Source organism: Corvus cornix, chromosome 3, assembly GCF_000738735.6.
Source record: "Corvus cornix cornix isolate S_Up_H32 chromosome 3, ASM73873v5, whole genome shotgun sequence".
NCBI classification, from domain to species: domain Eukaryota; kingdom Metazoa; phylum Chordata; class Aves; order Passeriformes; family Corvidae; genus Corvus; species Corvus cornix.
The window spans coordinates 60546851-60568184 of NC_047056.1; the positions used below are offsets into that span (position 1 = coordinate 60546851).

The 21334-nt window shown below is 37.0% G+C and overlaps 1 protein-coding gene across 2 annotated transcripts in view; it reads right to left on the bottom strand.

Moving 5' to 3' along the window:
- The window catches only part of LAMA2 (laminin subunit alpha 2), a 345535-nt gene that overhangs the window by 256761 nt on the left and 67440 nt on the right, over positions 1–21334 (bottom strand). For both annotated transcript variants that reach the window (XM_039568097.1, XM_039568096.1), the window contains exons 2-3: positions 6758–6928; positions 2596–2708 (exon numbers count right to left, since the gene is read on the bottom strand). In XM_039568097.1, the coding sequence (XP_039424031.1) occupies positions 2596–2708; positions 6758–6928 (284 nt within the window). The remainder of the gene's footprint in view (positions 1–2595; positions 2709–6757; positions 6929–21334) is intronic.

A 21334-nucleotide genomic window follows, 5' to 3' on the forward strand; every position in this document is an offset into this window, starting at 1 on the left:
TCTGTTTTGCCAACTCCGTGCTCTGAAATTCTTGAAGAGAAGGCCTATTTTTAGTCCTGCTAAACGTTGCACTCACTGGACCTGAATTACCTCTGTTGCACTTGAACTGCCCAACACTCTTAAGGCAGAGGAGACAGACCCTCTCTAACCAGCAGGACTAAGAGCTGCAGAACAGCAGACAGCTCTTCTCTTGGTACCTCACACATCTGTGAACCACCCCCCTTCCAAACTCCTACCAAGGCAGCTGAACCTGTCACTCTAAACTCCATTTAAATTTGTGCGAGAAACTCCCAAATAAATCTATATTTTTGACCTCCTATGCACTTTCTGCATGAAAACCACTGTAAAAAATAATCTCACATTTACAGGTAGGAAAGGAGTTCCATAATTTTTTTGTGATATAGATGAGGATTGTTATAATGGCTAAAAAGTGGGGAAAAGTGAAGGGTTAAGAGGAAATTATCGAAGATGCTCACAACCAAATAGCTCCAGTTTTCAACTCATATTTTATTAATAGATGGGGTACAAATTTCAAGTGTACTTCAGTGAATTAGAAACCTAGCCTCCATGATAGATAAAAGCTCTTTATAAGTATTAAGGCAAGCCTCAAGTGTTGAGAGAAAACAAGAAAAAATACTACATTTTTCCCAACAGGACTGATAATATTTTGGTTTGTTCTAACAAACTTAAGTATAAACATAATTACAAATATTAAGTATATTTTCCTTCTTCTAGTTTATTAGCCATTGCTAAATAGTATACATCATTTTTATGATGTATGGCAGGCTTCCCTGCACAACAAAGTAAAGAAAAACAGTCTCTGTCCCAAAAGGCCAAGCATTATATAAATGAGTAAATTGTAATCATTTTCCTGATTTTTTCATGAAATTAGGACTGCTAAAAGCATTCCATGTACTATCATAATTACCAGTAATAACATAAAAACTAATGCATTCCTGCAATTTTCAGTCCATTACCTGTGGATTTCCCATTTGTTATTTCTATCTCACAAAAGGAAGTTATGCATTTTGATACTTAAAGCAAGAATTCATCAACACAAACATAGCAATTACTGAATCTCCTAAAATGCAAAGGTAAAGAATGGAATTTCTTTCAAGTGAGGTTGCAGAGATATCTGGTGACCTTCATCATTCATAGTGACTACTACACAAAACAACAGCTGAAAGAGAAATTTCATATTCTGCCGGTTACTTTAATAGTCTATAATGCTCTGACTACAAAATTCCTGGATAAGCAAACAAAAACTCCTAATACTTCTCAAGACCCAAACAACTCTTACTGCTTACTGAGCAGTCTAAAAGCCATGCAAATCGCAGCAGACCTTTTACTACGTTTTGGGGAACAATACTTGTTCTGTTCACGTACGGTGGAGAGTAAAATTGCATGCATTCCTAACTACATGGGTTACTCAGATCATAAAGGGTGTGCCAGATAGCATTAGTGACACAGGGTCTTAGCCCACCTCTCTGACATCCACAGAAACCTCAACACTGCTTCTATTCCAACCAATAAGAAGTGAATGGGCTTAAGAGAAGGTATCAGCTTTAGAGCTGCAGAAGGACTGCCAAGTTTCCTTTGAACAATTAGTAACAGAACATGGGAAAGAAACAGGGTCAGACTTGATCCTTGTCTCATTTAAAAAAAAGAGTAACAAAAACCCCTCAAACCCACACCACACACAGTGCAGCATTCTCAGACTGCTGTCAGCTGGCACATGCAGAGGCCTTTTAAACACATTAGAACAACCCATACTTTTTCTCCAGTATCCTCACTGATCCTTTAGTTGCTAGCTTTTAGCACATAAGAAAACTTAAAACTTCCAGAACTTCACAAATCTGTTCATTTCTTATGATAATCTAGATAATGAAATAGCAGGGGAAAAAACAGAAGTTGTACAGCCCTAGTTTAGAAGACCTGACCTAAACAACCACACAACTAAAATCACTAGGGTGATGAAAAACAAGGATGGGAATTTAGTTCTAATGCCTAAGAGCTACTTGCATATTAACAGACTACAACCAACAAGAGGCACAATTCCTTGCCGTAAAAGCAAACCAGTTAGTATCTCTGAAAATTTAAAAGACATGTTAAAAAAACCCCCATACCTCTTGACTGCACAGGATCCTACCCTCAAATTTCTATAAGAAGTTTTAGCTCTCCTGTTTGAAAGAGAAATGCACATTGAATACTTTTGCATATATAAGGCCAAAACCACAGATGTAGGATTGTTTCTGCCATTAACAATGAGGGCTCCAAAGTCAGAATGCTAACAGCACATCCAGGATTCAAAGGCTCTTCCAGGTATAAAAATCACTGTCCTCCAAGTACTTCAGCTTCACAAATAAAAGGTTCTTACAACTGCATGACTTCATAAAAATATGTATGAAATAACAATTTATTTGGCACATTATGTTACAATGAATAGGTCAGTCATATCCATACAAACAACAGAAAACTACAGGAGAAACTGGGCATGTCTTCATATAGGAAAGCAACACAGAGCAAAATTTAAGATAATCTAGGTGATCTATCATGCAAGAAAGCAAGCCCAGAAACAAAAAACCAGAAGTGTACCTGTTGGAGGTCCAATGTAATGGTCACATAATGATACTCAATTCCATTCTGGATACTAGGGCTTTGCCACCAACTGTTCTTGCCATCAATTGCATTTGTTATCGGGTGTCGTTCTGTTAGAACAGCAGAAACAAATAAATTTCAAAACTATTACAAGATTTAATTATTTTTAGATCTGAAAGATAGATTTTAAGACAATTACAGAACTAATGAGGCAGGACTTCTGAAAGAAAAAAGAATAAATTAATTTTTCTTGTACTCTAGGGGCATCAGTCATGCTTATTATTACTGGAATACTGATCTAATGTTAATTCTTTAACTTTGGTTAGGATCACAAGAAGATCATTCAGAACATCTAACTGCAGAAGGCTCTCCTGATGCTACAGAAAATGTGGGCATTTAAATCAAGCAAACTCTTCCGACACTCTTCCAAAGTTTCAAGTACTGCGAAGTCATCAAATATTGCAACAGAAACAACAAATCAGAAACCTGAGATAGGGTGTGCAAGGAAAGCAGAGATTAAATTTCTAAGACATTTCTTAGCACACATGGAAATAATTCAGGAAATAATTCACAAATCATTACAGAGGAAATGATTCAGAAATCATTACAGGATATATCCCTCAAGTGGAAAATTTTCTGACTCACATACATGTATATAAAGGAGGTTTGTTTGGTTATAATCCTTATCAGAGTCCAAGATGCATTATTTTTCATGTCTATATGGACTCTGCTGCAGTATCCCAAATGAATCCTAAATAAGAGGGATATGAATTTATTTACAGAATGGAATTTTTCCTTAATTTCAAGATCTTCTACATTATCAAAGTTTGCTTACTTAGTACTTTAATGTTATTTAGACTGAGAAAAATCACTCTCAACATTTCCAGGTTATTTTTTGTGGTCAATTTGTGTTTCTCTCTGTACAAAATGGAGAATAACAAAACCACAATTTTAAAAGGTATAAGGATCTATATTTTGAAGTCCCTACTTGTCTACAGCAAGCCTGTACATTATGAGGAAAACAACCCAAAGAAAATCCAAATACAGTAAGTTTCTTCTATGCAAGTTCTGTTTGCAAAAACATGAATTAGGAGAAAACCTTATCCCTCTTATTAAGGATGACTTTCTAAACTGTCAGGTTTTCTTGGTATAAAACTGGAATATGATTCGTATTCTGGGCCTAGAATTGTAAGTAATTGATTTATGAACTGATAAGTTTACTTATTATTTTAATTATTACTTTAATCAACCAGCCAGACTGATAGTCTTTGTATCTCTGTTTTTTTGATATATCAACCACCTGTGGAGGACAGGAGTCCTAGCTCATGAAGGGAAGTCAGAATGCCTGAACATATTTAAAGACACAATTCAAGTGCTTTGTGGGAGTGAGTGAAGGCATAAATCCTCAATATTGAAAATGCCAAAAATTTCATTTAATTATTAGATTATTCAATGGCATTAGTGGGCAGCAACATTTGCAAGTTAGAATTCTGGTACTACAACTGATAAAGCTATTAGTAGCTTTATGTTGAAGAGAAAAGCAAAGCACACCCTATGCTTTACATGCTGTCAGTACCACAGCTCCAATCATTTTCTCAAATTTTGGCTTTAACTGAGTGGTAGCAAAAATCAGCTGTAAATCAAATCCAGGGCTCCTTGGTGATTGTGACAGAAGCTGTCTAATTGGAAATTTTGATCTAAGTCTCTTCAGATGAAATTGATATAAAGGTAAATCATCAGAAGGAGGATTGGGAGATGAATCAACAATTAACTGTAATCACCATTATGAAAGTTTAATCATAATTACTTGGAAAATTGATTAATTGCTGGCATGTTTTGCTTATTTAAAAGGTAAGGGGGGAAAATACAATATTTGTAAAAAGGACTGGATTGCCAATGCAGTTCAAGGACCAATCTCCCTGATGGATGGCAAGAGGGAGAACTTTGAGAGTGAGCCCATCAAACTGTGCACTTTAATTTGGACTCACATGTGATTAACCAGGGAATTTGTGTTCATTTCCTACTACAGTAATTAAGGGGAGGCACTCCAGACTGACACATTCCAGGGGGATCCTTTAAAGTCTCGTTATATTATATGGTTCTCCTATTAACAAGCCATCTCTGTTTAAACAAGGCACTTCCCTTTGCCAAATGAACATTTAAAGACCTTAAAATGAGGTATGATTGACAACAAAAGACCAGATATTATGAAGTTGGGCAGATGCAAGTTCAGAAGAGTGTAGAAACAAGGGGAAACATAGATATAAAACATTCTGATGGGTTTTTTGGATACACACATGTTTGTGTACATTGTCTGGCATCATAGACAAAGCAGTATCTCCGGTTTAGGTTTGATTTTTGAATTAAGCAAACTTCATATAGGAAAAAAAATTGTGTAATGTGCATGTGTCTCTAAATTCCCACCTATAAAATAGGAAAGTCTCTCTGCCAGTCAGAATGCTTCCAAAAACCGAATTCTTCTCTGAGTGAAACACACTGCTATAAGGTAATTGGATGTATCTATTGCTAAAGAATCATATGACCTTCCCTCAGAAGGTGGCATTTTCTGCAGTTAAAAAAGACATTGAAACTTGGAAAACAATCTGGAAAAAAAATTGGTTGCAACTGTCTTCATATAAATTAAGTAGTCTACACTGGGACAATTATAAATAGCTTCGCAAATATAAGATGAGGAGCAATTCAGCAGGAAAAGAAAGCATCTGAGGTTTGCAAATGACAACTAACTGTCCTCTCAGTGGTGTTTCACCATTAGAAAGCAGAAATATCAAAGTAAAACATGTGAATGGGAACATATGCTTATTCTGAAGCAAACCTGGATCTCTGTTTAGAGCTAGTAAGAGCTCAGGTGAATTTTTACAAATATGAAAGCCTCTAAAGAGAATTCCAAAGAACTGCAGCTCATGCAGTTAGAGTTCTAGAAGATAAAACCTATGAGGAAAAGGAAAGAAAAGAGACAGCTTAGTGTAGAAACTAGATAGATCAATACCATCAACACTTAATTAATTAATTTTTTTTTTTTTAAGAAAAAGAGAATAATCCATTTCTTGTATTGACTGAACTCAGGAAATAGGTAACATGAATTTCTGCAAGGAGATGCAGATTAGCTATTAGAAAAACACTTTGTTTTGAGTGATGTAATGAGTGAGCCACACAAGAAAGTGTGGCCATGGGAGGAAGTTTCTAAGGAGCATCCAAACAAGCTTCTGTCTGGAAAGCTACAGCCGCAGATAGCTCATCCTGTCCAGAACTAGCAGACAGATTAAATGTCATCCTTTTTTTTTTTTCCTTTTGTCCTGTGGTTTTAAGCACATGCTTAAATGTCATGAGGTATAAATGTATCTAAGTTTTATGGGACACAACTGGAAAAAAAAAATTGTCTTCATGCTTCTGTGTCTGTGCTTCTTCCAACATTTTACCTATTCCACTAAAGGCTGTCTTAAGTATCCCTACACCCTCTACCATCTACAGTGCCAATATACCCATGAAAATCTAATAATGTTAAAACTGTTCATGTCTTTCACTGCAAGGTTACACGAAATTAAACTTGTACAACTTGACTAAAAAATTTTCTTAGTTCTCATCTTCCCAACTACCAGAAACAGCCATGTCTGAAGTAGATGATAACAAATTCATACTTGAAAACTGATTTTGCTTCCAGGTAATCTTTAAGAAAGCAGTGTTAGCAAAAATCAATTTTAATATGAAAAACTAAGCATTAAACCATGCAGTGCTCCATTACTTTATCTTATTTTTTCTGGCTCGGTGGAACTGAATTTACTGGAATTTCAGATATTGCTTAGATTGGCCAAAATGTTCAAATTCCACATGTAGGTATGCAGGTAAAAGTCAGTTATCTGTTTTTTATTCACAGTTAGTGTATATCAAAATAATTCAGCAACAGCTGTAGATACTTAATATTTCAAAATCTGAATTCAGGTGCTCTGCTTTTCAGTACCTGAATCAGAAAGTTCTGTGGGAGGAGTATCCATATCAGATACAGATTTTGAAATACCTTTGGAAGAGATGGTTAACCTGATTTAAAAAGAGACACACATTTCACAGGAATTGGGCTGGTAAACTACTGTTTTGCTCCCTGATATCTACACCCTTCGGAACAAAACGAAAATGGCACACATACGATGTTGGAGCCTGCTCCTTTGATCACAAATGCGGCACTGAGGGTTCCTTTCAGGCTGTCCAGGTACATGTTCAACGAGTTTGCAGTACATTTCCCGCCCCTTTTCTCCACAGGTAGCATTGGTTGTGATGAGAGCATTACTAGCCAGGTTCAGCACTGCAGGAAACAGTCCTGCAAACAAAATAAAATAAAATCATAAACAAAAGCAATAGAGGCAAAACCAAGGTGAATTTAGCAGAATAATCATGAATTAATGTAACAACTGTTACAATACTAAAACAAAAGCTTTCGTTTACAACAGCTATGGAAGTAATAAAGAAAAACTTTGGATGTGCATCCAGAATTTAGACATCAGAATAAAGCCATTATATACTGATGGGTTTCTCCCCATTCTTCCAAAATTCAAATTGGTACCTTCTGGTTATACATGAACAACAGCAGGACACCAAAGGAGAAAGTACAGAAACATACAAAGCATCATAAAATTTTATTTTTCACAATCAAACCTTGTGTTCCTACCCAGTTGGCCACAGCGACATCATACACAAAGTACCCATGAAAACTCTTTATCATTCTTTTTCTGCTTACATCTCCATGGAAAAGCTTTTCCTTCACAGACTGCAGCACTTGCTTTACACTGTATTACCGTTCTGCTTAGGACCTCACAGACACCTTTGTCATCAGAGCAGCTGGGTAATTCATCCAGACACATGAATAGCATATGTCATGTTTCCCTTTCCTCAAGAAGAAAATAACATATACGACATCGTATCTTTTATGGTAGTACTATTGTTATTTTTCCAGGTGCACATGCTGAGTGAGGTATTATAATTCTCATTCAGCACAGCATTTAAGCACATCTGAGTGCTCTGCTGAGCCAAGTTATATGTAGCAGTAAGCTATAAAGATTATAAACCATATGAAGAACATTCATTAAGGTGGGTTACTCTCCTTTCCACTAAGTACTGATCAAAACCTTTGAGCTGTAATAAAATTGATCCATGGAGACAAACTGATAGACTGTGTTGAATGCATACATTACTGCCCCTCACATTAAATCAATCAGTTTTGCACCTTCAAAAGCAAATTTGCCATGGCTACAGGTTAAACAAAAAAAATCCAACCTAAACCAACCAACTAAACAAAAAAAAGGCTGATGTATGGATGCATGGGATCATTTTTGGATTCATTTTATGACAATTTCAACTGGCCCAAAACTCACTCTTGCAATTCATTCAACTTCCAACCCTATTATACTATTATAACCTTAAAATAAGGCTTTAATAAAAACTGAATTGGTCATTATTGTACTCTGATAAAACTCCCTTTATAATGGCATTTCTTTTTGTCCTCTACAAATGGACAACACTCTTCAACTGACTCCTTTCAGTCCTTTAATAGCAGTCTCCTGCTTGTCTCTGCAATTAACCTGCGTGCCATTTAATTACCAAGCGTGGCTGGTCATGGTACAGCTGTCCTTTGACACTGTGACTTAGTGACTCTCACACTCACTTTAAAACCATGTGTAAATACACTGCTTGAGCAAGAGAGCCAATTAGTTACTAGCCTGTCCAATTTGTACAGTCAATCAATACTTGAGACTTCATTGATCATGTAGATTGCTCCTTCTGTATAGATTAAAGCTCATTTTCATGACACTTTAAAATCTATACAGTTGTTCATGTATTTTTATTCACTGCACTCAGTGATATTTTCTGCCTTCTGTGATGGGACCAAATGGTAAAAATCTGTATAAGCATTAGCAGAGTAGACGAATTAATAGCTGTGGAACTTCCTATGTTGACTGACAGCCTCATTATTCTCTTTTTAGGCTGTACAAAGTTAATAGTGTAGAAGCCACTAATCATTTACTGTTAACAAAGAGTCTGGCATTTGGTTTGCAGCTAAGTATTTTAAGCCCTCAAAAGTGAACCTTGTACAAAGGACAGAATGATCCTACATGCCAAGAATTGCAGTACATGGCATCAAGAGAATAAATCCTTCAAAAACGAGCTGTAAGAGAGCAACCAAAAAGCCTCCAGATTCACACAGCTATAAAAATATTACCTATTCTATGTCTATCACAAATCATACCTTGTTCTAAGTTTTAACACAAACTTTAAATGTAAGATAGGCAAATAAACGAAGAATACTTAAGAAACTCATTTATTAGAATATAACTTCACCCTTGGGTCACCTCTTTAATATGCAGAGCAGCTTAAGGCAAAGCTACCAAAAGAGCCTTGCCTATAATTAGTACAAACATAGGCAACAAAACAAGTATTGGGTGCTTCCCTGAAGAGCCCACGTCAAGATGCCAGTACCTCACAGAGGTGCTCCACACTGAATTCTCCACAGGCTCGGAGTGGCAGGCAGAGAGCAGAAGATGCCCATTACAGCCAGCACTTCACCTTTGCAATTGACCCTCACCCTCAGGGTTTTAACAAGTTATAATTAACAACTACATATTTGAAATTCTTTGAATAATCTTTATTTCCAGGGAGCAGGGGATTGGGCTCAATAGGCCTTATGGGTCTCTTCCAACTCAAGATATTCTATGATTCTATAATATTCCTTTGTGCAGCCCAAAATAAGGCTTTGCTTTAAAAGAGCATTGGATGTGCAAGCCTGATAGAATGGAGAAAGCAATATTATTCATATCGATTTCTAGAAGTTACATATATATATATATATTTTCACAACAGAGGCATGACATTCTAGCAACACAGAAGATGAAACCATTGTCTTAAAACTTTTAGCTAGGCCTTTTGAATATGAAATAAAAATGTGTATGTTTATGATGCTAATATATGGTCACATTTTCTGAGATTCACATCTTAGAAATTCATCTTCCAATCATAAATCCCCAGGAAAAATAGCAAGAGATCTCTAGCTAGCACAGGTAATTTTTTCTGCCTTGTTTTCATTACAATAATCATACACAAGAAATATTTTAAAACCGATGTACTAGTTTTGTACATCATGAATTCAATTTCCCTATTATTTTTAAAGTTTGCTGTCATCAATCTCACCTTGAATTCTATGGGCTTCCTCCTATCAAACACTTCCAAAAATATGATCTGCTAAAATGACAAAGAGCTGTTCTTCTTTATTGCCAAACGCCTTTTTTAAACATTTGCTCCAGTGCAAAGACTGGATAAAATGCCTCTGAGTCACAAACACATTATCACTATTTAGTGTAACTCAAGTGCAAGCAGAAAAATTCTACTCCCTTCAACTGCTGCCAGATACATCAATCTTTTCCCTCCTTTGTGTCACTGGCAAGAAACTTATTAGCATGCATTTATATCTGTTAAAAAATAACAAAATTCTAACAACTACATGGAGGAAATAGGTAGAAAATACTGGCTTTTAATTAGGTAGTGCTTTTAGCAACTTGGGTTCAATTTCTGGTTTTCAAAGGACTGCTGCTGTGTGAAGAGAAAAAGAGTATCATATTCTCCCTGTGAAATGGGCATGGTCATCTTTCCGCTTTGCACTTTGGTTTTTAAGCATGGAACACATTCAATGAAGATTTTAGAGCATGGAAACCCAATAGTAAGTTTGTTTAGGGTTGAGAGGTGATTAAACTATAAGGCAAATAACACAGAAATTAATCAAATCATTTAAAGTTGTGTACAATGCACAGGTAATCAAGCACGCTCCTCAAGTCACCAGACAATTAGTGATGGTAAGTTTAGCATGTATTTTCAACAGAAAAAAGGAAAAGCAGCAAATCAGCAGGATTCTCTTGCATACAGGCTCCTATGTACTCAAGTTTTACGCAGCCACTGTTCTGGTTAAGTAGGTGTGGTATCGAGGTACCAACTACATTATCGTTTTTTATAATGGGTCCTGGATCATAGCACATCTATCTTAAAGGTAAAAATAGTGGCTGCTTGGGACCTGTGGTTTTTTTGCAGATGCCTCATGAGTCATCCCTTATCAATACTAAAATTCTCTGGAGACACTGGCAAGCACATCAGTGATTCACTGAGTTCAACACATTCAGACTAGCAAACAGACTTTCACAAGATTCCACAAAGGCCATTAAAGGATGTAAGCCATCGTAACATATGAAGGAATGACCTTTCATGAGGTCAGAATGAAAAATGGAGAATAGCAGTGGAAAACCACAGCAATCTTTGCTGAATCCTATTTTGTTCCAACAGCTACATAAGTAACTTAGAAAAGAGGATAATAAGTAAGATGACTGCTTATTGATGATAAAAATTATAGAGGAAAATTAAAATAAGTACAGACTACAGAGTGGTAGAAAAAATTTCACAGAATGGTTTGTCTAGGCAGTAAAATGGTATCTGAAATCAAGGAATGGAAATTAATACACAGGGGGAAAACATGATTGCCTCTGCACTAGCTATTAGCAGTCCTGAAAGAGTTATTACTGATATTTCAGTGAAAATATTAACTCAAGGAATAGAAAAAAAAGTCATTACATTATTGCATGAATCCATCTGTACTGATTACTCAAATACTGTATGGTTTTCCTTACCTCTCATCTCCAAAAGGATATGGTGGAGCTAAAAATTAAAAAAAAAAAAGTGACAAGATCACAGCTGTGGAACAGCTTCTGAATGTAGATATAAATAGGCTATGAGTTTTCTACTGGAAAACAAACTGATGGGGAAATGCATAAGATTATGTTACTGCATACAAAATCATAAATGGCTTTAGTGAGTAAATCCTTGGAGTGAAAATGATAAGTTTAGCTATCCTTCTACCACAAATTGAAGATGCAGAGTCAGCTTATCAGACAGGAGTTTTCTTCACTGATTGGGACTTTATTCCTGTTTATAACTGGAACTGCCTTTCAGTATGATAGCAATTAAATTCTAGACTAGATGAATAAATTATATAATAAAATATTTTTATTCCAAAGGCAAGAATGGATTAAAATCCGATTAGATTAATACACACAACAAGGGTTCATCTGGAGCTGTTAAACATGAATGGCTTGGGTTCAGTTGTCAGTTCAGAACATCCCTGAATCAGTAGCTGCTGCAGGGGTTTACCCAGGGAGACTTCACTGTACTCTTCCTCTTTCACATTTTTCCTCAATATTGCCACTGATAGGTATCTTTAGTTTTTTCTTACTAAGGCTGGTAGCATAGACATCCCAACATAAAGGTTCATCCAAAACGGAACAGGAACTATAACCTTAATTTTGTGTGGTATTGCTAATGAAACTGCAATATTTTTGCCAATATTCAATTCTTTCAGCAGCCCTTTTCCTTTATACTATTTCCCATTATTACCTTGCACCCATAGAGGTCTCCTCAATGGCTATCTATTCTATAGAATGGATCTTATTCTATAGAATCTCTGTAGAACATTCTCTTGAGCCTGGCAATTTCCTTGAAGTTTTCTGCAAAGCAGCGTTACCTAATTAATTTTCGTATGTTTTCCTTATTTCACTGCATAAAGGAAAAAAACCAGACCAGCTTCATGTGTTTTCTTTTATCTACTTTTCATGACTTCCCACCAACCTTCAGCTCATATAAGCTCCATGAGTATCAGTGGAATAAAACCTACCTGGCACCCTGCCCTGTTTTGTCATGCCCTATTACCTACTTCCCTGCCAAACTGACAGATTTTCCACATGCTTTACTGCAATAGTGGAGATCAGCAGAAGCAGATGAGCTACACAAGTAGCAGGTACAAGACATTTTCATAAAGGCTGTCAGCTGCTGAATTCAGTCTCATTCTCACTCCCCTTTGAAACAGCACTGTTTGGTTGACCTTCAGAGCCCACTGAGTTGATTTCCCCAGCTGAGAGAGGATGGAGGGATTCTAGAGGGAAATCAAAGATATTAACTGCATCTCCAGCTGCCGAATGGTGATTACAGGTTCATTATGAAGTGGGGATAGTCACTGGAGTAACACACTTTTAAAATTTATCAAGAAGCAGCTACAGCAAAGGAGGGCTACAGGAGACAGATATGAATGTAAACAAAATAATTACCCTGACATTAGTGTTCCCACCATTCACCACTTCTGACACATTTTTCTTTCTTTCCCTTCACATAACCCATGGAGAACTGTAAATCCCGTTACAATCACATCACCATCCCACACCTACAGAGCAACCAGTGGGAAAAGTTTCACTAGAATTACTGGAGCACTACAACTGAAATACAAGCAAGGAACCAAGACTATAACCTCTGTTAGACTTCTGCTACTGCATGGAGGAAACAGCAGACATCTTAAATGAGAAAGAAGGAACTACCACAGGTGGTTGATAGGAGATGGAAGACAGCAGCAGAGATCTTTGCATGGAGACGAAGGAAGGAACTCTGAGTAGGGGAGACTGGGAAGAGAGAAGAAAACTGGAAGAAAGACCACTGCATAGATACTCATAGAGCCTGTAACCCTTCTTTTTGACAGAAAATTATTGGCACACTAAAATTTGCATTCAGTATTATTTAAAGTCTATATTGTGATTTGATTACACAGCGATAAGATCAGCATCTCATTTTACCCAGGGTAAAATTAATATAAATAATTGCAGTGCCTGCACACACAAACAAAATGTTAACTTTAAAAAATCAGTATTGATTTTTAATAGGTTTTTTAAAGTACTTCCAAGATAGAAGACAAACTTTGGTTTACCAGCTCTGGGATTTCTTTGTGTCTTATTAAAGCATTAGAACAGAGAAAATGTTTTTCTCCTTCAAATAAAGCTCTGTTAAGACCTGCATATTCCTCTTCTCCCCTCTAAACAGACCCGTATTTGGCACTGCATACTTCCTTCAATCTTCTCAAAATATCCCTAGTCTCTTCAAAGAAGCAAACAAAACAGCCTGCCTAAATATGTCTAACTTTTCAAGCCAATCTTCCTCGTCTATAGAGCACTTTGAAATGTTCATGCAGTCAAGCAGAGCTGTTTGCCACTGAATTTGTACTAAAAAGACAAAAGAGAATATGTCAATTTCCGATGTTCTAAGAAGTGTCACTGGAAAAAGAGAGACTTGTCTGCTGCAGTGCAGAGCTATGCTAGGCTGTGGGAACACAGTGGGGAGAAAAAACTGGGACAAAACAAAACAAAATGTTGCAGCACTGAATTGCTTCCAGCTGTGCACGACAGGGAGTAACTTAATGCATTCTATCCACAATGTAGACGAATACTTTTATACAACTAGAAAATAAACCCAATTTGAAGAAATAGCTGTCCAGACACAACAGAGCACACAGACTGAAAAAAAAATTGACACTAGGACCATTTGTCCAGAGGAAAACAAAATGGAAAAAAAATGTTTCAGTACCCATTTATGTCAGTTGCCCCAAATCACTGTGCACAGTACTGTTCAGTAGTCAGCCTTTTTTCCTTCCAAAGGAAGTAGAAAAATAGTTTTTGATGTTTGGTGCTAGAGATGGCTTGCTTTTACTTAGAAGTGATTTTCTCTATGTATTATAAGCAGCATTACATACACCCTCCTGCATATTTATCTTCAACACAAAAGGCAGAGTATGAAACACTGACCTGAAGAAGCTTGATAGCAAAGCTAACTAGAATACGTACAAAGTAACAGACACAGCTGAAGGAGGACATACTGATTATCTAAGTAATACTACTTTGCCTCTCTGCAGCTCAGAGCATTGAAAATCTGTAGGCACTTTGCTGATTTTTAACAGCAAAACTTGGTCAGTTTTACAGATTGAAGACTGAGTGAAAAAATTGCTACTGGATTACCCCAATATTCTATTGTATGTAATATATAAGCATCCTCCTTGCTTTGTAATGAATTTCCTTTCTTTCCCAGAGCTGTCACAAAGGCTGTTTTGCAAAGGAGAACAGGAAAGACACAGGTGAAATCCCGTCTCCTTGACATCCATGGCAGAACTCCCACTGAATCAAAAATCCAAAGCACAAAGACTTAATGGACATCTCATTTTCAAAGGTATTTACATGCCCAGCCGGAGTCAGACACCCACTGATTTTCAAATGTATTCCATCTGTATTCTGGCAAAAATTTTGAAGGGCAAAATCCCAGTTGTACAAATACCCTATCTGTAGAAAGGGTACACTATGCATGAAGAAGCAAGCAGCAGTGCACTCTTTACAGTTATTTCCTTTTATTTTTTAACCACATGATCTTCATTAAAACCTTTGCAATGCAGTAGTATGGTCCTGGGCAGCCAAGCAGGCCTAACAAGAAAAAGTGAAACAACCTCTGAGAGACAACAAATTTCTGCAAACAGGAATTCTCCCAAATCACATCTTCTGTTCTTAGATAGCACACAACCATTTACAATTTCCCCAAACTGCAGGTCATGGCTAAAAATGTCCATTTTTATTCCGTTCCCATGACTGAATACCAGGGTCTCCATATTAAGAGGACACACACTCATGCACTTCTCTCATTTGCAAACAGAGGATGAGACATAGATCTGTATGATTTGTCTATCCCATCACTGAAGGACAAAAGAAAAAAAAGCATGAAAAATGGAAAAAAAACTAAATCAGAATTTCTTAAAGGTAGGATAGAGCCTGGGAAAATCAGAGCCTCCAGATGCAATTTACTGATGACTTTTTTGTCTTGACAAATCTTTTGCTTTATGAAAAACATCTCTGCTATGCATTGTCTCGGACACTAAAGAATATGAAGCATATTACTACTTTTGCAATAACTTCAAAATCAATGGCCATTGAAACCACACAGAAAAGTCAGAATTAGTTACTGTGCCCTTGAGTCTTCAATAGTGTCAACTTAAACAGAAAGACTGAAACGTATGCTGCGTTCTTCTACAAGAGGAAACAAAAGCCGTCTTACGGAGGCTAATAAAACTCATCCATCTATTCATTATCACCTAACTGACAAAAAAAAATCCAAACTCAGTCTAACTTCATGAAACCAAAGAGTAAATGGAAAAACTGATCTTACCATATGTAAGAGATTCTGTGCACTTACACTTACCCTGAGGATTCAGATTAAAATAAAGTGTTTCAACTGATGAGCTTGAATAAACATGAAGTTCAATTTTCATTCTTTGAACTGATTTACTTCTCACTATTCTGCTGTAATGCTTTACAAACACATACTGATAAGGATTATAAATTTTCAACATATCCTGGTAAAATGTGAGATCACCAATTAGCAATTTCGATGCAGAGTTCTTAAGAACTGTCTTCAGAGGATTAGAGAATCACTGAGGCTGAAAAGCCTCATATCTAGCCCAAAACCCTGCTCAAGTAGGGTCATGGGAGCAGGTGGCCCAGGACTGTGGAGCTGAGCTTTTAGTATCCTGAAGTATGCAGGCTCCACAGCCCCTCTGGGCAATATACTCCACTGTTTGACGACACTTACAGTAAAAGAAGAGTTTTCTTCTGTTTAAATGGAATTTCCTGTATACTGATTTGTGCTCCTTACCTTTTGCCCTGTCACTGGGTACCACTGAAAAAAAAGTTTGGATGTGTTTTCTGTATCACCCCTTGACACATACTTACACATGTTGATAAAATCTCTTTGACATGTCTCAAAACAAAGCAACCCCAGCCCTCTCAGCCCCTACTTATAGGACAGACAATTCCTTAATCACCTTTCCAGCCATTACCCTGGACTTGCTCCAACATGCCCATATCTCTCTTGTACTGAGGAGCCCAGAGCAGGACTCCGTTCTGCAGGTGTGCTCTTATCACTGCTGAGCTGACAGGGAATGATCACCTCCCTCAATCTGCTGTGGACACTCTAAGTAATGCACCTCATTTGCTTTTTTTTGCCGCATTGCTGGCTCATGCTCAGCTTGTCCACTAGGACACCCAGGTCCTCCTCTGCAAAGCTGTTTTCCAGCCATTTGGCTCCAGTTTGTACTGCTGCATGGGCCTGTCCCTCCCCACATGCTGGACGTTGCATTTCCTTTTGCCGAGCTTCGTAAGATTGGTCTGTTTCTCCAGCCTGCCAGTGCTCTTCTGGCACAGCCCTCTGGCATATCAACCACTCTGTCCAATTCTGTATTGCCTGCAAACCTCTGTCTGCAAGGGTGTGCTCTGCCCCATCACCCTGCTCATTAACAAAGATGTTACTATAGGCCCCAGCAATGGCCACAAGTGCCTGCCTAGTGAGCACTAATGGCCTGCCTCCAGGTGGACTTTGTGCCACAACCATTCAGACCTATCCATTCCGTTTTTAATCTACCTTGCTGTCCACTTATCTGACCCATATTTCATCAGCTTTTCTTTGAGGATGTTACCAAGACAGCATCAAAAGCCTTAATAAAACTAAGATAAATAACACCTACTCTTCTCCTTTCATCCACCAAGTATGTTACCTCATCATAGAAGTCTAGCAGGTTGGCTAATCACAAACTGTCCTCCAAAAATCCATGTGGTCCTAGAAGCATCATTTTAGCTACATGTACCATTCAGATTTACCATTTTACATGAATGTGTTACTTATACCCATGCTACACCATATCCTATTAAAAGGAGAAATAATTTGCTCTTCTCAGATTATACTGTAAGGCCACACACCTTTTATCTGGTCAATTTTAATGCATGTAAGCAAAAGTAGCAAGATCAAGGCCTTCAGTGATTACAGTATCAAGGCAGAAAGCAAAATATATTTTTAATGTCTTAGACTCCCAGCTTTCCATAGAACAGGACAGGTTACCTGTTTCATTTCCATACAGACAGTATTCTGACCATGAGTTAGCTGAGTAACTAATTCATTAAGAAACTTGTATTGAGAAATACTGCAAATAACAAAAGAAGCCAATAAATTGAAAACTTAAATTGTGTATTTGTGTAGTAATATTAATATTACGCATTGAATCAAGAAACTGTCCAGTTACATATGGGAATATGAAAGAATATTGTGAACATTCTTTGTCAGTTTTACAGTATTCTTTTGTTCTAGTACATTGAAATAGTTCTTGTGTGTCACGTAAATTTGTTCACCAGAGACTTTGCTACAAAAGGGCTCCTAAATATATGTAAGAGCTGTAGTACTGTATTCATATATTTGTAAATTATACATATGTAATATATACAGATATGCAAATACAACAGACAGTGTGTCTGTATCTGTAGTCACAGTAGTATGTTTAAAATTCTTCCCATTTCATGAAGAGACTAGAATACGTGCATGATTCCAATATATTTTAATACATATTTTGTGAGAAAGAATATTCAAGAATAGTTATTTTTCCATGAGAAAAACTGACAAATAATTTCCCTGCCTTCTGTATATTTTGTCCCCTTACTTGAACTGTGACTTAATGGAAAGATCAAATGAGGTCTGAGCAGATGGCTGTCAACAAACCAGTGACAACGTACCATGCTTTAGAATTAGACAGAAAATGTGCAACCTGGTATACAATTTCTGCTTGTAACTGCCAAAGACATCTGGCTTAGAATGTAAGCCAGTTTGAACATCCCTACATATACTTTATCATTCACAAAAATTAAATTATATCAATATCTCTTAATATTTCTCTGTTAAAGCTGTGCCTATCTGTATTAGTGGAAACCCTCCTTTTCTTCTTTAAAAAGTAGACTCAGAGTGGAAACCCTCCTTTTCTTCTTTAAAAAGTAGACTCAGAGCCATCACAGATGTCACATCTTTACGTTCCATTAAAATCACTCAGAACTGCATGCAGATGAATCCCTGCACATTGCTTTAAAAATGCATGGGATGACACATCAAGGAAAGGAATTCTTCAGGTCTTCCAACACGATTTTAACAAGCTTCAGTGGTACGACTGTCACTAATATGACATTTATTTGCATGATTAAAGGTTTTAGCAATGGACTCTCAGCTGGAAACAAACAGTTTGTTTTTCAGAAATACAAATCAAACGCACATCTCTTGGGTTTTCCTTTGGCTGTTCTCACTGTTCGGAAAGTTAGCAAAATTCCCCCCTCCCCTCACAGTTTTCGTGTCCCCCACATTTATGCATAGCAACAGCTTTTTATGCAGCTTTTTCTGATTAACAGAAGTTTCTTTCAGTCATTCAGGCAACAGACTGCTCCATTCATGGAGACCTTCAACACCTTCTGATTCTGCAAGAACTGTCCCCTGAAAACCCAGAGTTCCACACTATACGATGAGACTTCTAGCAACAGTATTGATAAGATATAGCTGGTCGGCATCCATACAAAAAAAATACATTTGAAATGTCAGGTCTTTGCAGACTTACCACGTCGGTAACACTCACAAGCATAGCTGCAGTAATTGGCTGTAATATTTAAAACTAATTCTAAAACTTAAGTGCTCTCTGAATCAGTTGGCCTGGGAAAGAGGAATGGAAGGAGAGGCCCAAAAAATCAGAGCTAGATAGGTTAGAAGAGTGACAGGTTTAACTGCTTGGAATTGTCTAAATTCACAACCAACAGAGCTGGATGATAAAGGCACCTACTAATGCTTTCCAAGTAACAGTGATACACTTGATTATCTGCTCCATGGAGTCTAGTTACTGAGACATAAAATTGAAGAGAATGATTTCTTGATCAGTGAAAATCTGGAAAAGGGGAGGAATTTAGAATGGGTACTGAGAGCTGAAATAGGCAGGAAACCTAATATTGCAGATAGGTAGCAGTGAAATGCAGTGCTCCTTTTATGCAGAACTGGGGGGATTTTGATACATGAGACGGAGCAGATGGTGGGGCAGAAGCTCCTTTTATGGACAAAGAGAATTAAGGAGATAGACACAGACATTGTCAAGAGAGAAAGGGTTAAAATCAGGAAGATCCTGAAAGGAAGAAGTAAGAGAGAGACACTTTTATAAGACAAAAGGATAAAAGAACACTCAGCAGATGTATCTGAATCCTAAATGCAGAGGAAAGGGTGATCAAGAGAACACGAGTTTTGGCAGCCCTTCTGCGTTTGAAAGCCACAACACCTGAAGAGGGAAAGCAGGAAGACAAGGAGCACTACATGTCCAAGGGCGTGGGTAGTGACACATGGAGATGCACTGTATTCCTCTCATCAGGGCACAGAGTAAGAAAGGCAATAGGTGAAGTGGGAGCAGTAGAACACAGAGGGAATCCAGGCTGAAAATGGAACAGCAATAAGCACATTTAGCAGCGAGACAAAAAGTTGTGTAACAGAGAAAACTCCTAAGAAACAAGTCAAAGGCTGTTCCCAAAGTGAGGAAAGATGATTGGAAACTTTTACACAATAAATCTGGGTGGGAACACATAACTCTGGTTACTAAGAATACAAAGACTGTAATCTTCTCCTTACACCCTGGGGGGGAAAAAAAGCGCCTCCTTTTATGAAGGACAACAAAAGCCATCACTCCAATGTCAAAAAACAAAATTGCAAGGTAGACCTGGTATCATTTCTACAGGCACAGTGGGATAGACTGAGAGTTTTCTTCAGAGTAATTTTCTGTGGAAAAGGCTTCCAACTGTGCAATGGCCACTGTAGAATCCGCAAAGAACAAAATGCCTGAAGCCACATCTCTCCATTTGAAAGTTTTAATTCCAAAGTTTTGTTTGCATTTTCTACTAAAGAAAGAACATTGATTCTTATTTAATTCTTTCTCTAACTAGTGCAGAGTTGTATCTACAAACACATCTCAGCTTTTGTTATGCACTAATAGTGTAACCTCTCCTTAAAATCCCATGCCTAATTTTGAGACTAAGAGAACTTCTTTTACATTTCTATCATAAATCCTCAGAGTGAAATTCCTAAAAAAGTTAGCAATCAGTACCAAGTCTCTTCATTCTTCTAGGATAACCTAATAATAAAAGTCCTGTCTTTGAACCTTCATGAAATCTAACACTACACATAATTATTAATTATACTCTGCATTCTTTGAGTGTCACATAAAGGAGTTGAAAGAAGATTCTGAAAAGAATATACAAATTAATTCCCTCTGAAAGATTCATGGTTGAAATATTTTCAGTATGGGACCCTTATCACAAAGATAGGACTATTAGAGGGTAATTAAAGGGGAGAATTAATAAGTATAACCTACTCTAAATATATAAGTATATACCTACAGTATTATATATAATATATATATAAAAATATATATAATATATATAATATATATATTATATATATATCTATATAATATATATAAGTATATGCCTACAGTATAAACTACTGTAGTTTAACCTACATTTTACATGTTTCCCATATTTGTATTACATAGGGAATCTTAAAAGTTGGGTTGGGGTGAAGTAGCCCTTTTCACGCAGTCTATGTCCTAACTCTGTAAACTTCAAACACTGATCCTTGTATCTGCTTAGTGTCTCTCCAAATAACTATTACTTTAAGGCAGCAGATAATTCCATTCAGCATTACCCAGCATAAAATATATCTTTTTCTGCTGCAAATATATTAACAGTAATCTTGGCATCTTTGCAGTGCATTCAGCTGTTCCTAGACTAGGACCAAGGCAAAGCCACTTGAAATTTACTACAGTTCTCAGGCAGCACACCAGCAGGAACTGGGGAGGCTTTGAATAACAGTAGGGAGAAGCACCATATTTTCTACCCTTTAAATATTACAGCATGCCTAACTGTGTCCTTATTGATAAGTTTTTATCCATTTGTGGAAAAAATTAAATTTCTAAGACAGTGGAGATCAGTTTAATATCCTGCGACAG